Source organism: Oncorhynchus mykiss, chromosome 11 (assembly GCF_013265735.2).
Source record: "Oncorhynchus mykiss isolate Arlee chromosome 11, USDA_OmykA_1.1, whole genome shotgun sequence".
NCBI classification, from domain to species: domain Eukaryota; kingdom Metazoa; phylum Chordata; class Actinopteri; order Salmoniformes; family Salmonidae; genus Oncorhynchus; species Oncorhynchus mykiss.
Window position 1 is genome coordinate 13,102,624 of NC_048575.1, and position 16,121 is coordinate 13,118,744.

The 16,121-nt window shown below is 47.3% G+C and overlaps 1 protein-coding gene across 9 annotated transcripts in view; it reads right to left on the reverse strand.

Annotated features, from left to right (window-relative positions):
- The window catches only part of LOC110535292 (histone-lysine N-methyltransferase 2C), a 224,712-nt gene that overhangs the window by 8,064 nt on the left and 200,527 nt on the right, over positions 1 to 16,121 (reverse strand). For 7 of the 9 annotated variants that reach the window (XM_036934912.1, XM_036934918.1, XM_036934920.1 and 4 more), the window contains 14 exons: positions 13,995 to 15,860; positions 13,449 to 13,759; positions 11,380 to 13,133; positions 9,715 to 9,829; positions 9,448 to 9,517; positions 9,294 to 9,357; positions 8,841 to 9,073; positions 5,051 to 6,850; positions 4,648 to 4,854; positions 1,925 to 2,089; positions 1,575 to 1,716; positions 1,246 to 1,393; positions 883 to 1,061; positions 518 to 651 (listed from right to left, as the gene is read on the reverse strand). In XM_036934912.1, coding sequence (XP_036790807.1) covers positions 518 to 651; positions 883 to 1,061; positions 1,246 to 1,393; positions 1,575 to 1,716; positions 1,925 to 2,089; positions 4,648 to 4,854; positions 5,051 to 6,850; positions 8,841 to 9,073; positions 9,294 to 9,357; positions 9,448 to 9,517; positions 9,715 to 9,829; positions 11,380 to 13,133; positions 13,449 to 13,759; positions 13,995 to 15,860 — 7,188 coding nt within the window. The remainder of the gene's footprint in view (positions 1 to 517; positions 652 to 882; positions 1,062 to 1,245; positions 1,394 to 1,574; positions 1,717 to 1,924; positions 2,090 to 4,647; positions 4,855 to 5,050; positions 6,851 to 8,840; positions 9,074 to 9,293; positions 9,358 to 9,447; positions 9,518 to 9,714; positions 9,830 to 11,379; positions 13,134 to 13,448; positions 13,760 to 13,994; positions 15,861 to 16,121) is intronic. The other 2 variants (XM_036934913.1, XM_036934915.1) reach the window with 2 other exon arrangements.

Genomic DNA, 16,121 nt, shown 5'->3' on the forward strand with positions numbered 1-16,121 from the left:
GAGTGATATGTATTTTTTGGGGGGAACCTATTTTTATTATTTTGGACTAAAATGACCAGGAATTCTGTAAAAACAGTGTTTAATTTAGGCAATCGGTTCCCAAATATTCCCACGAATAAAAAAAGAAATATGTGATCGTGTCTCAACATAATCAAGGTATAAAATAATTATTTTCAAATACAAGCTCTTTTTGTGCTTACTTGTAGTCAATTTGCAATGTGCAAATTATTTTAATTATTTTCTTGCCCCCGTCTATTTGCTCTGATAAAAATCATCCCACGGCTGAATCTAGTTGCCTACCCCTGCCCGAAGCTACACGTGAGACTATCATGGAAATTAGCTTTCTTGAATGTGTTGTATATGGTCTGGCTTGTTTACCCAGAAGTGTATTTACAGTTATGTATGTATTCACTATGTCCACTGCAATTCAGTCTATAGCTGCAAATGTGTACAACATGAAATAAACTAAACTATAATAGTAAAAATGGGCTGTTTACAGTTGCTTTTAGCCACTCACCTCTGCTGAGACCGGATTCAAGGTGATTTCTATGGATACCAGGCCAGCTTTGGCGCAGGATGGAGGCTGTCCAAACTGGGACCCGAAGAAGGAGCTTGAGGGTTCAGTCTTGACCTCTTGCTTTATCTCAGTTCCTAAAGAAAACAACCAGACAATTTACTATTCCACAGGAACTAACACAAAGCAGCAGTTAAAATGCTTCTATAACCCTGGCCTGAGAATTATTCTTAAAGATCTTCACCAATACAATCACTACCTAATGATTAGTAGTACTAACAAGCAAAACTTCTAACTCAACATACCTCTAAATGACCATTTATTGGTACCTCTACTTCAGTCAGGAGTGAAAGGTGTGTGATTCTTACCTTTCCCGCTGGCGCTAGGCAGCATGGGTATGACGGGAGAGGAGCAAGGCGAGGTGGGCTCCTCCTTGACCTTTGACAGGTCGGGGTAGCGGCTGATCTCCATGCCGACTACGCTCTCGGGGGATGAGGAGGGGACAAAGCTGTCGGGGGTGTCCCTGTCTACACAGTGGTCCTGGCCCCTGGGACGTACAGAATGAAGGAAACTAGTTCAACCACTGAACCAGCGCAGTACAGCAGGATATAAGTCAGTCTTTAATACTCCCCTCAGAAGCTAAATAAGTTACTATAGTTACTCGTTCAGAGGCGAGGTAGGAACCATCCTGCCTTTAAATCCCATTGAAATGTGGATTTGCAAGTCCTCACCTGAGTTCCTCCTGGTTGTTATGGGGTGGTGTGGGGAGCGAGGCGGGAACGTCCACTGTCTTGGGCCCCTGGGTGATGTCATGGGTCATGAGGTCTTCCTCTGTCCGGAATGCTGTAGGTAGCTGCTTGGCTCCCAGTCCTTTGATCACTAATGTTAATTCAACAACAAACATATTTCAGCCATTGAAACACAAAAATGTGTCTTGCCATTAAAATGCCAGCAAAGATTCTTTGATATATATAATATATTTTCAAATCACTTTAACATTGGCTACAATATTACCACAGCATTACTTCTCCGAAGTGATTTTTAACACGAGTCACTTTACCATCATGGCTGCCCAAGACAGCAGTTTTCCTGGCGAGGTCCTCGGCCGTGGCGAACCCGTTGACCATCTTCTGCCTCGCCATGGGAGGCGGCGTGGGTGGGAGTGATGCTGGAGGGGTAGGTGGGTTGCTCAAGTTGTTCTGCTACAAAATGGCAAAGCAGACAACATTTTAACTGGATCCAACTAGGGAAATGTGTTTGAATATACAGGAACATTCAACAGTGTGCGGGTATCCTTTTTCTTTTCTATTAAATCTATTCCTTTCCTATAATATACCTTCTGGACTCTTCACCTGAAAAACAGACGGACGTGCCTACACAACGTTTGACCTAAGGGTGTGCTCTCTTCACCTTGTAGATGAGCTGTGAATAGTAGTCTGACACGCCGTCCAGAGAGGCGCTGCCGAAGGAGCCCGACAGCCTGTTCTCCCCGTTGACCTGCCCGCTGCCGAAGGGTGGGAAGTGGGAAAAGTTGACCCCCATTAGGGGCTCCATCAGGGGCAGCAGAGAGAGCTGCTGTGGAGGAAGAGAAGAGGGTTAGTAAGGCCAAAGGCTTTCTCACTGCTTAAATTTCGAGGTAAGCACTGAACAGGATTAAAATTTGTTCTAGAAATTGAATAAAAACTATTGACGGTCATTAGCTGAAGTCATTATCGTAAGTGTACGGAGACTTGGGAGGTCAAGACAAAAAGCAGAATAGTTCACTGCTGAATAACCCATGGTATATCTACTCCTAATTTGAATGACATGCAATTATTTTATGATTATTCACCTAAAAAGTACTATATATTTTCCATGTAATATTCTGTTTATGCCGTCCACAAATTCTGAGTGCTTCTTTCAAAAATCCACGGACCGTTCAATTAAACATTAAGATGACAGTAATTTATGAGGTGTGTTAACAGAAAACAGCAAAATAACACCCCACGTTTGTGCCCAAGCAACTGCAGAAGAAGATATCAGATACACGTTCATCTACAAAATCAGCAGCAGCCTGAGTGATAATTTGCCCATAGCGGCACCACACAGTTGCAACAATAAACACCATCAATCAAATATATTTTTTTAAGTGATCAAAATACAGACATTTGTTTTAGGCCTGGCTATACTACCAGACCAATTAGCCAATCAACACATTCACAGTGGCGACCCGTCCTATGGGACTCCAGAGTGGCACAGCGGTCTAAGGCACTGCATCTCAGTGCTAGAGGCGTCACTACTGACCCTGGTTTGATCCCGGGTTGTATCACAACTGGCCGTCATCCGGGTTCGGGAGGGTTTAGCTGGGGTAGGCTGTCATTGTAAAATATGAATTTGTTTTTAACTGACTTGCCTAGTTACATAAAGGTTAAATAAAAATGTTTAAAAATTCAGGGCAGGTGGGGCGTTTGCATGTTATTTTTGCATTAATAAGCGTCACATATCAGTTTGCAAACAATGTAAAAATAAATGAATCATTGAGTTAATAAAGCCGCATATAAACATTGTCTTTGTTTTGCTTTCTTGAGTAAGTCAGCTCCAAAATGTAGGTGTTTCAGGCTAGCTCTGTGCTATCTGTGGTTGTGGGGCAGCCAGCAGAAAATACAGAGCGTAGGGGATGTTAATGTTCTCTAGTTGTGCCGTGATTGTTCTGTCACTCATGGGGACACTACGTCACTGCAAAATCTACAGGGAGAGCTAGAAAATTCAAGCCCGTTGGGTGCTGCCATAGATTTACATTAGAAGTGCCAATCTAAGAAGGCTTAAGGTCAAGGTGACTGTACGTTTGTTTATCCCATGTGTAACTTTGTGTTTTTGTTGCACTGCTTTGCTTTATCTTGGCCAGGTCGCAGTTGTAAATGAGAACTTGTTCTCAACTGGCCTACCTGGTGAAATAAAAAAAATTGGCCACAGATAAAATGAACGTTGTAGCTTTGATTGCACTGATCATGTCAACATCATACTTTCAAAATCTTAGCAAGCAAGCTAGACAAGCAGTCATCATGAATCAAGTCAACAATCTACTGGTAAATCCTTGTCATATCAAGAGAAATTATAGATAAAACGGACAATGGACAAACATTACACAAAAAGTTGGAAATCACAAATTCAACAATGAGTGGTTTGGAAGGAATCAGTGGCTAACTGCTGGCTTTGCAACGCAATCACTATTTTTGCCTCCTAGTTAGTGGAGAAGCTGTGTAGTCCAAGTATGTGTTTAAAGGCCTCTTTTCTAAGCTTAAAATGATAAACATTCACATGCAACACCATGGGCCAGAAAAGGTTGGATACATTGGCCATGCTGTAAATCCAGCATGACTTCTGCCGCAGTCAAGACAACTGGGAACTCTGGGAAAATACGTTTTGAACGGTCATCCAACTCAGAATTCCAATTCCTCATAATTTAGCCTACTATTCTGACTTGGTGGTGCACATGTAGCCTAAAGCCTATTTTAGAGAAATGTCATCATCGAATATTGTAAGAGCTTTCATGGTCTGCTTATTATGCCCCTTTTATTTATCCTACGGTCCTGACTTGGTGTACAGCGATAATACTCTTAACGGCCCATGTTCTGAATTCTGTCGCTGTACATTTCAAAAGTGCTGAAAAAAATAGTTATATTGACTATGTCCGTCTTAGCTCGCTCATTAATGTCTTAATCGAAATTACGGATTGCCTCGTATCGTCCCCTTATGCCATAGTTTGTACATCTCAATTGCCAGGCAAAACCACATTTGTTTAAGGAGGTCAACCATAGCAGCAATGTTTTTTTTTTAAAGCAATAAATGAAGCTGAATTAACTGTTTTGCTGCCAGACAAGGCTCAGCTGATAGTGAGGTGTAGCGGTGGTAAGGATTCCCTCCATGGTGCTGAAAAGAAAGATCTGCTGTTGGGACAGCTTTATGTGGGCACTGTTTGTCACCGTTATAGGGAAATTAATGTGTTGTGTAGTGGCTTTGCTGGCATGCATAAAAACATTTGTTGAGTTTGCCCCACCAAGATTTACATGCTAAAATCGCCACTGCAGATTCAATAAACACACGCTAAACAACACATTCAACACTGTTTGGTGTCTGACTACTATCACATGTACCCGTTTGAGCTGTGTCAGACTGTCAGTACTGGAATAACCGATCTGCCTCTCCTCTTCCTCCTTCTTCCTCCTCTTGTAGCGTGACGGCGGTTTCTCCGCCCCGTTTTTGGGCGTCCGTTTGTTGCGTTGCTGCTTCCTTTTGCCCTGTGCCGGAACCGAGGGTTCTAGAAGCTCTGTGCTTCCTGTCAGCTGACTGTGTGGGGGAGTCTGGGAAAATACAATGATACAAGCAAGGTTGGTGAGCTACTATGTGAGCTACTATTATAGACACAACAAAGGGCTTTCTTTAGGAATGTAGTACTGAATAGCAATTTTTTGTGCATTTTATACACAAATAGTTTGATTTCAGAACATAGGTGTGATGATTATAGTGTCTGTGTGAATGTGGTCGTTCCCTTCTCACCATGTTGTTGGTGGTGGAGGCCGGCCCGGCGGTGGCTTTGAGGTCTGCCGAGGCCTGCTGCTCTGAGCTAAGGCTGTTGCAGGACATCTGCTGTGTGGGAGGGGCCTGGTTGGCACTGGCACCTGGCGGGGGCGTACTCTTGTTTTTCAGCAGGTGCTTAAGCAGCTCATTCCCTGCGTCCCCCCCTTTGGCGCCATGGAGTGGCGAAGAGAGCCCCCCCTCGCTTCCCTCCTCCTCCTTCACTATCCCCCCGGCTCGGGGACCGTGCCACAAGGCAGACCCTTCGTTGGCTGCCACGGCCCCTCTGCACTCAGTCTCTATCCTCTCCAGCTTGATTTGGAGGGTTTCGTCAAACAGGGAGGCCCGGTCATTCTCCGAGCCCATGTTGGAGAGCCCACCCTGGGCTAAGCTGCTGCCCGAGAGCTGCCTCTCCAGTTCTGAGGAGGGGGCCAAACCCGAGGACCCCACAGGGAGGAAAAGATCAGACAGATCCTGCTCTCCAGGAATGCTGAGGCTCCGGGTGGGGGTGGATGAGGTGTCAGACAAGTGGGAGGGAGTCAGTGGGGCGCAGAGGTCTGAGTGGGGAGTGGATGGGGTCTTGACTGAGTCTGCGTCGTCGACAGAGTCTCTCTTCTTCTTTCTGTTCCTCTTCTTCTTGGCCTTCTCCTCTGGGATGATGTTGGAGTAGAGCTGGATCAAGGACTGGCCTGAGCCGGGGTAGTTGGGAGGTAGGGGGGTGGATGAGTCCATTCCGAATGGGGGTCCATGTCCCTCGCCCCCAACCTGAGGCATCATCCCACGGTCTCTGAACCCAGCGGGACGGGGCTGTCCAGGGGGGTAGTTAAGCCCCTGTAGCATGGGGATTTTGGACCGGAAATTGGGACCCATCTCGGGACTACCAAATGCCCTGTTCCCAGGCATGGACCTGCGCTCACCATCCGGCATGAAGCCCTGACCTGGGAGTGGCCCGCCAGTGCTGGTGAAGCTTGGCTGCATGTTGCTCTGCTCGGGGTACATGGGCCCTAGCTGCCCCTGCTGTTGTTGAGGCCTAGAGGGTTGCATGAAGTCTTGGGGCAGATCAGTACTGTAGAATGGCATGTGGGCCAGGCTATCCCCTCCGGGGTTTGTAGCTCCAGAGCTGGATGGGAGCCCAGTAGGACCCAGGCCTTGCTGCTCCATCTCCAGCCGCTGCTGCATGGCCCGGTGCCTCTCCACCTCCTGCATAAGCTGGACCCTCTGTCTCTCCTGCTGCTCCCTCAGGCGGTCCCGCCTCTCGCGCTCCTGGAAGCCCTCACTGAATGGGTTGTTGTCGTCAAATTTCACAGCGAGGCTGTTGCCACCACTTCCACCGTTCGCTCCCTGGGCACCTGCTCCGTTTCCCGTTGGTGTAGCTTTTGTGCCAGGCACCATTGAGGGTGGGGGCTGTGGTGGTAGTTGGGCTTGGGGTGGTAACTGGGGCGGTGGCAACTGGGCAGGGCTGGCAAGGGGCATCTGTGGGGGCATGTGAGCTGGAATTCTTGGACCTGGGCCTCCCATCAGTCCTTGGGCTCCCCCTGGGTGCCAGCCTGGCATGTTGGGAATGCAGGCAGGGTTATGTTGGCTGGGGTGGGGCTGCATTGGCATCATGGGCCCCATCATGGGCTGGCCCATAGGGGGCGCTCCGGGCATCATAGGGGCAGCTTGAGTATGCATCCCAGGCATGGGTGGCATCATAGGAGCCTGGAGACATGGCCGTTGCTGCTGCTGCTTGACACGGTACTCCTCTATCAGCTCTGCATGGTCTTTCTGCTGTTTCCGAATCTACCAGAGAGAAAGAAAACAGAGAAATGTGAGCAGATTGAAGGGATCTGCACAGTCCAAGAAGATAGAGAAACATTTTTAGGCACCACTTTTGTATCCAGCCCAATTAGAATTGGTATTTACCTGGCAATCACAGAAAGAACAGAGTGATCAAATACTATTTTCTGTTGCTTATGCCTCCATAAAATTGGCAATTACCTGGAACTAGAGAATGCTTAGTGATATAGTAAATGTTTCAATGAATTCACTGCCCACAAGAAATCAGATTGAACCATTATCAAGTAAATAACATTATCTTAATATCTTAGAATATACTGCCAAAAAGGGAAACACTTGAGTAAATGAGTGATGCAGATGCTTCCACACAGGTGTGGTTCCTGAGTTAATTAAGAAATTAGCATCCCATCAAGCTTAGGGTCATGTATAAAAATGCTCAATTGGCCATTATTTTGTCTACCATGGCTAGAAGAGATTTCAATGACTTTGAAAGAGGCTCTCAAAGGAGCATAGGGGGTTTAAAGGGTGTGTGTATGTGTGTGTCATAGTCACCAGATCTCAAACCAGATTCTAGAGCTGCCCGAGATAGCGTTTTCCACCACTATCAACTAAACACCAACTGATGGAATTTGTGGAAGGATGTTGTCGCATCCCTCCAACAGATTTTCAGACACTTGTAGAATCGACACTACCGATCAAAAGTTTTTGGTCACTTAGAAATGTCCTTGTTTTTGGAAGAAAAGCACATTTTTTGTCCATTAAAATAACATCAAATATAGTGTACACATTGATAATGTTGTAAATTGCTATTGTAGCTGGAAACGGCTGATTTTTTTAAATGGAATATCTACATAGGCGTACAGATGCCCATTATCAGCAACCAGCACTCCTGTGTTCCAATGGCACATTGTGTTATCTAATCCAAGTTTATTTTGAAAGGCTAATTTTACATTAGAAAACCCTTTTGCAATTATGTTAGCACAGCTGAAAACTGTTGTACTGATTAAAGAAGAAATAAAACTGGCCTTTAGACTAGTTGAGTATCTGGAGCAGGGACATGGACATTTCTAAGTGACCCCAAACTTTTGAACGGTAGTGTATGTCAAGGTGGATTGAAGCTGTTATGGTGGCCCAACGCCCCGTTAAGACACTATATGTTGGTGTTTCTTTTATTTTAGCCTTGTGAAAATGTTGACAGAGTAGACTGTGTTAATGTCACAGAATAAATCATGTCTGCTGTCTCCTGTGGTCTTCATGCGACAGTGAAGTCTCGCGCCTCGCCACAATGAAAAGGTCACAACAGTTGGAAATAATTAGCGAAGTCGCCACTTTGTTGCTAAGAAAAGGTCAAAAGGTTTGTTTTCGGGCGTAATGTTTCCCTTGATTCTCAATAAAACAAGTAGTTCTTTGTTGTGTTGTCTCTTGTCGTGATGGGTGTTTTGCCATTGTAAATTGCCTAGTAAAATAAAGGTTCAATCAAATAAATACAAATAAAAGTAGCAGATGTTTTGCAGCAATTAAGTTTTGCGATGCTAAACCAAAACGTTCATGGTCATAATCAAGGTGTTTTCCATTTCTGAGTGGACGGGAATATAAAGCAAAGACGTGATAAAGAGCCGCCAACAGAGGTTTAACTTCAAGAGAAAATCTATAAGATAGAATCCAAAATGATACAGGTGCTTAAAACCAAAAGGGTTGGAGGCAAATCCTGAAGTAGACCCTCAAAGATTCCAGAGAGAATCAGCCTATTCAGGTGGCTTAAGATATGATTCCCTTTTCTTATCCACCTCTTCAAGGTGAATGACTACAACCGCTCTCTTTCTTTACATTATTTAGGTACTCAGAATTTCCAATCATTTTTACAGATTATGCCATGTAACGTCGTAAAATATTGTAATGTAAAAAACATAAGTCCAAATCCAAGATCTCAATATTTTCAAAACCTTCAACATGGAATGCCGGTAATTAACTCCTGCTACATTTAGTTAGCTACCTGCTCCAACTGCTTCTGCACCACACTCTGCTGCTCGGTCACATGCTTCAGCTGCTCGACGTCCTCCTCAGGAAACTCCCGGCCCGCCTTCTTGGCGGTCCGCTGTTTGGCCGACAGGGCCTTCTTGGACTTCCTGTGGGCCCCAATCTGATCTTCTAGAAACTTCTGCTGCATCTGGAGCAGCTGCTGGGTCTCCTGGAGCCACTCCTCATACTGCTTCCTCTGGCTGTCGTCTGAGAGACAAGACTGGGTTAGGCGCCATTTTTACTTTGGATGTATAAATCCCAAAGGGATGTAGGTGAAATCGAAGAGACCCTGGATTGGATATGGTGGTCAACATATGAAATACTGAAGAAACCTAAAGAATGGTCTATTATTAATCATTTGGTTAAAGTGAATAAGGATGTCATGATCAAATTCAAATTAAAAAACGATGGGTTGTCGTCCACTCACTGACAAATCCAGGTCCAAAATTTGGGGGGTTTGGTCTTGCCATTTGTGGAGCCAACTTCCCGTCCTGCGAAAACAATTAACAAACGGTAATGAGGCCTTGTTTTTTAGCATAATAGATTAAACAGACAGACAGTGGTCGATTCACAATGCTTACCTGTCCAAGCACATGTTGAGGCAGAGCGGCGGCAGCATCTGGTCCATGTGCTCCTGGCGTCTGCTGAATTCTGCCACAAAGACAAATGAGAGGATCGTTGTTTTAGGGAACATTACATTTACTTCTAAATATTTCCCATCCAATACTAAGCTTCACAATAGTGTTTCGGACAGACCAAGAGAGTATTACAAAAAGCCTTTAAATGAATGTACATATTACCCACAAGCACAAATAATGAGCTAGCATTAGGGTGAGCTTTTGTCTTACCTGTTAATGACTATTGGGGGCATTCCCATGCTGTTTTGAGCCATGACTTTATTGATTCCCTTCAGAGCTACCATCTTGGCCTTCATGATCGGGTCCGTGATGGCATCAAAGTCTGCTAAAAAATAAAGAAGTCCACTTAATCGTAGCTAGTTGACCTTCTTTTAACCTCTTGAATACTTATTTTCCACCATAATTTTGAAATCAATTCATTCAAAATCCTACAATGTGATTTTCTGGATTTTTTCTAATTTTGTCTGTCATAGTTGAAGTGTACCCATGATGAAAATTACAGGCCTCTCTCATCTTTTTAAGTCGGAGAACTTGCACAATTGGTGGCTGACTAAATACTTTTTTGCCCCACTGTAATTGACAGATTAGGATAGAAAACCCTCTAAAGTTTCCAAAAATATTGTCTGTGAGTATAACAGAACTGATATTGCAGGCGAAAGCCTGAGGATAATCCAATCAGGAAGTGCCTCTTATTTTGAAACTTCTGTGTTCCTATGCGTGCCTGTCCTTCATTTAAAGGGATATCAACCAGATTCCTTTTTCTGTGGCTTCCCTAAGGTGTCAACAGTCTTTAGACATAGTTTCAGGCTTTTATTTTGAACAATTGAGCGTGAAGGATCGATCACATTGCGTAAGTGGATAGGTGGGGGCTCTCAGAGTGAGTTGGTTCGCAATTGAGTAAAACGGCCATTGTTCCTCCCGCTGTAATGGAAAAAGCTACACACTCGGTTGATATATTATCGAATATATATTTTAAAAACTACCTGAGGAATGATTATAAAAACGTTTGACATGTTTCTGTGGACATTATGAAGACTATTTGGAATTTCCGTCTGCATTGTCGTGACCACTCTTTCCTGTGGATTTCTGAACATAACACGACAAACAAAAGTCGGTATTTTGGGTATAAAAATCATCTTCATGGAACAAAAGGAACATTTGCTGTCTAACTGGGAGTCCCGTGAGTGAAAACATCCGAAGATCATCAAAGGTAAACGGTTAATTTGATTGCTTTTCTGATTTTCGTGACCAAGCTTCCTGATGCTAAGTGTACATAATGCTATGCTATCGCTAAACTTACACAAACGCTTGGATTGCTTTCGCTGTCAAGCATAATTAAAAAATCTGAGACGACAGAGTGATTAACAAAAGGCTAAGCTGTGTTTCAAAATATTGCACTTGTGATTTCATGAATATGAATATTTTCTAGTAATATTATTTGACTTTTGCGCTATGCTATTCAGCGGTTGCAGGCAAAAATTATCCCGCTACAGGGATGGGTAGCATCAAGAAGTTAAGCCATTTCAAAAGAAGCCACCCCTAACAAGTGCCATGTCAAAATTACGGATGGAACGCTGGTGAAGTAAGACTCCCAAAAGTGTCTCTTCGTAAAAAATAATTAAGTCCAACATTCTGTTCCTCAAATTACAATTGAACAAATGTCAAGTACTTATTTTCCCTCAAAATCTTTAATAAAGCATGAGGCTCCAACTGAAATGGCTCGACATTCCACATTTATACCAAAAAGGATGACCATGCAAAATGACTACAAAACCCCCAGATAACTAATCTGACAACACCCTGGTAATGTGTGTGACTAAATGAAACGGGTGACCAAAACAGTAGACATGTCTATCTGAAGCTCAATGGCCTTACCCATATTGGGGAAGAAGGAGTCGCTGGAGCGCTGTCGGATCATGGCCTGCATTTGCCTCTGTTGCTGCTGCTCGTGCCTCTCCTGGTCCAGCAGGTCCTGTAGGAGGAGGGGCTGCTCTTCCAGCAACAGAGGCCTGTTCTGTGGGCCGGCCTGCCCCAGTGAGGGTCCCTGCTGCTGGGGGAATATGCCCTGCTGGCCCTGGGGGTTCAGGCCGTGGGCAGTGGGCTGCTGACCGGCTCCAACCATGGCTAGGTTGAGCTCCACCTGTTGGTTCGCTGAGGCCCCGAAGCTGTGGTTTCCCATTGAAAGTCTGCTCTGAACCAACGTGGGGCTCACCCGATGTCCCATAGCCACGCTGGGATTGAGCCTGTTGTTGTCTTGGGCGTGTTGCCTAGGTAGCATCAGCATGCCGGTGCTTGGGTGTAGCCCGGTGGCCTGGGCAGCCATGTTACCTTTTTGAGGAGAGCAGTTTGGGCCAAACCCAATGTTTTCCAGTTTTTCTTTGATCAGAAGGCAGGAGAGGACCGGAGTTGAGCCGGAGTCAGTTTGTCCAGGCTGCTCATACAGCCCTGCGCCCTCTTGGTTTGTCATGGTTCTGTTGTCATTCCTCGGGCCACTGCAGAGAGACTGGTCCTGGTTTTGCACGTGTTCATCTTTGACCTCCGTTTTGATTGTATCCTCGGTTTTAAACATGTCTAAGGTCTCTTTCGCTTCGTTGCCCTCCCGTTTGTCAGATTTCTCCCCGGATCGGGACGAGGTGGCTGTGCCATCCACGCTGCCTTTCCTCTTCTCCGACAAGGCTTTCTGGAGGTCTGAGGTCTCACCCTGTTGGTGGTCCTCCATAGGGTCGCCCAGGTCCAGATCTTCTTCACTGAACATGTCTTTCTTGTCATCCAGGTTGAGCTCGGGGTCCGTGTAGGCGATGAGGTCAAACTTCCCTGACATGAGGAAGTCGTCAAGGTGCAGGTCATTGGGTCCCAGTTCAAGGTCTTTGCCATCATCCGGGTCCAGGTTCAGGTTCAGATCGACCAGGTCTTTGACCTCCACATCTTCAAGGTCCTTTACTGCGGAGTCTTCAGCGTCCAAGTTTTCCTCAATTCCGTCTCCACTGGGTATCTGAGTCTCTTCCGTTTGACCGGTGCTAGACCCAGGCAAGAGCATACTAGATGGCGCTACATTGAGTGGCTCACCAGTGACAGGGTGGCTGAGTGACCTATTCAGTGAAGGATGCTGTTGCTGCCCCATGGTCATCGGGACTTCAGTCTGCTGCTGGTGCAGGTTCTCCATACTAGCCGACATGTGTGTGTGACCGACCGATCCCTGGGAAGGACTGTCCATCATGGGGTCCATCATTCTGGACAACTGGTTCCCAGCGAAGCCCATTTCCTGGCCTTCCATGAAGCCCTGGGGTGGTATCTGGGGCTGGTTGGAGGGGTCCATGACATTGGGAGGTCCATGCCCAAAGGGCATCCTCATTCTGTTCTGAGGGGCCCTGTGGCGGAGCTCGATGAACGGCTGACCCATGATGTTGTGCTGCTGGACAGGAAGGCCCTGTTGGGGGAAGGGCTGGGGGAGCCCCATCTGGGTGTTGCCCCCCATGACCCCCCTGGAAAAGTCCACAGAGTGGGACATTCTCATCTGGGGTGGAACATTGTCGACCATGGGCCCGCCGGGCATCTGGTGAAGGGCCCTGAGGAAGTGTTGCTCCTGGCCTGGTTGAAGGGATCCTTGAGGGCTGGGAGGGAATCCAAACCTGAGAGTAGAAAACACATTGTCAAATGCTTATCCGTGACTACATCCCAAGCATAACACAACAGCACTGGTTGCTCCCTATACACATCTTCAATAAGGAAGATTACACTAAGTGGGACTTCAACAATGACACTTCATTCCACATTTCGAGCATGTTTAACATAATTGTATTCATTTAATCTTTTCAAGGGGAGCAATAAATTCTGCAAGCCAATTATACAAATATACAGCTGAATATGGGTAAAGACCCTGTGCATACAAAGAAGTTTGAACAATATACAGCTGAGTGAAATCTATGCTGTCAAATTCAACTAACCTCATTTCTTGTGGCCTCATGCCCATGTCCCTGGGGAAGTGGGGTCTGGCAAACTGGCCCTCATTGGGGAAGTGTCCTCGCTGGTCCCCTAGAAAGGTACCAGGGAACCTCTGACCTCCTCTCATGGGTCCTGGGTAAGGTGGTGGTGGTCTGCCGAACATGTCATTCTGTGGGGCGGGATCGTCATGTGACCAGTGGCGGGGTGTCCCCGGGTTGGGGGCTGCAACAGTTTCCTGTAGTAGTCCTTTCTCTTGCCGGATGGCAGACTTCTGTTGTTGCTGCCTAAGGATCTGCTGGCGCAGTCTCTGGCGCTGCGGGGGGAGAGCACGGTACACTTTAGCAAGTTACATCATGCACGTATTCATTCAAATTTGAGGGCATCCTTACAGAGAAGCAAAACATGTTCACGTTGCACCAACATGCACTGCCATATTGGCTGCGGAATGGCTAATCACCTGCCAATAACTATGCAAACAGAAGAAGGCTTTATGGCAATTCAAGTGTTACCCATGTGAGTGTCATTGTGTCTCAACCAAATGGAAATACCTGTCTGAGCTTCTCCTCAGTGTCTCCCAGGTGTGGTAGCATGCTGTTCTGAGTGTCAACGGTGTTTCTGCTAGACTGAGGGATATCATGGGCCTGCCTTTCCGAAGTTTGGGCATAAGGTGTCATTGGACCCAGTTCAAAGGGATCGTGAATCTGCGTTTGACCACCGTGATGATTCGACTGCGGCAGAGAGAAACTTTCATCCGACATTCCTGGGTGCTTAGCTGTCTGCGAGCCCTGGGCGCTTGGACAGGCAAACCCGTCCTGCACCCTGCCCGGAGACTGGTGGGAGAATGGGTCAGCTGGGAGCTGGGACATGGGCGTCGGTCTGGAGCATAGTCGATTGAAGGCATCAGGGCCTGCTTCTGGCCGCGGCGTCCCTGGAGCTTGTGCGTAAGGGTCAGCGAGGAGCGGTCTTGGTGTTCCGGGTTGTTGGGCATACGGGTCCATGTTCCTTTGACTACCGGGGGATTTGGGAAACCTATCCCCTGGGGCTGGTCTGGGGGTACCTGGCATGGAAGCATAAGGATCCATGGAGTGAGATGGAGACGGTCTGTGATTGGGTGGGTGCTGCTGGGGGAACTGGTCTAGACGAAGGCTAGGCGGCGTCTGCAGGTATGAGGGATCTGAGTGTGGCCTTGGGGTGCCGGGAGGTTGAGCATAGCTATCAGAGTGAGGTCTGGGGGTGCCTGGTGGTTGGGTGAAAGGGTCAGACATCTGCTGTGAATAATCCGGTCTCGGGGTAGATGGCGCTTGTGCATACGGGTTTCTGTGAGGGTGTCTAATCATTGGCATGGGTTGAGAGAAATGGCCCTCCTGGGTTTGGCACATCATCTTGGACTCGTTGGGGAACCCTTCCCCCATGAGTGGCCGGGGGGTGAGAGGCTGCTGGGCGTAAGGGTCGGCCTGTATTCCTTGGGGAAAGCCATCAGATGGCCCTCGTTTAAGTCCCCCAGGCATAGGGCCACCGTAGGGCTCTTGCTGGGACTGCTGGGGAGGCATGGGGGCTTTGAACACTGAGACGGAGCCTGACTCGTTGCTGCCAGGGATGGGAGTGAGCAAGGGCCTGGAGTAGGGGTCCGAGAGGATCATGCGGTTGTGAGACATGCGCTGGTAGACCTCGGCTCGGTGTCCGCCCATCCTGGCAAAAGTCTCTCCTCCAGAAGGAGGGCTCATCATGTTGTGCCTGACCTGCTGGTGTTGCTGCTGCTCAACCAGTCCTGAAGGGCCCACCCTGGCGGGTCCCATGGGTTTAACAAAGGGGTCAGGGGGCCTGGGGGTGTCTGGCATCTTAGCATAGGGGTCAGCATTACCAGAAGGCCTCCCTCCTCTTTCCTGCATCTCCGACAGAGAGTTCTGCCGGGGCGTGGTGGATCCACCACCCCCAGGGGGCGGTCTCGGGGTGCCCACCATTTTGGCGTATGGGTCCCAGGGCGAGGACGGCCGGGAGCCTGAGGAGGAATCCGGGGAAAACATATGTGGTGACTGGGGCTGGGAGGATGGTCCCTGTTGAGGGTACGAGGTCTCCTGGGTGGGCGTCCTCGAGGACGGAGGTGGGAGCTGGGGTCTGAGGAACACGTCATCCTGTGACCCAGAGGTGGGTGTGCCCGGGAGTTGTGGTCTAGCGAAGCCATCCTTAGACACTATTGGCTGCAGTGGGGACGAGTTTCCAGACTTTCCTCCATTGCTGGGCTGAGGAGTCATGGGGCTCTGGTTACCACTATTAGGGGTTGTATCTCCACCTGCCTGACTGCTAAACAGCTGTTGTTGTTGTTGTTGTTGTTGCTGGAGCTGCTCATTTTTAACCTGCTCCAGCTTTTGAGTGGCTTCAATCTTCGCCTGCTGCTTGCTCTTTTGTCTCATTTGCTGCCATGGAAACAAGAAAAGCAGGGGAGGAGAGACACTTCAGTTAATTAAGCCTTTTTGGAAGCATGGAATTTGTAATTTTATGATGACATGGTGCTAAGAATGCTTTCTTTCCCTCACTCACAACAAAGTTTTAATGCTTTTTCAATATGAGTGGGTCTAGCGTGTGGTGTTAAGCCATGCAAGAGGGAACAATGTGAGGGTGTATGTCATAATATGGTGATGAAATAAAGCTTCTGGAGGCTGTTACTGTGTTTTTTC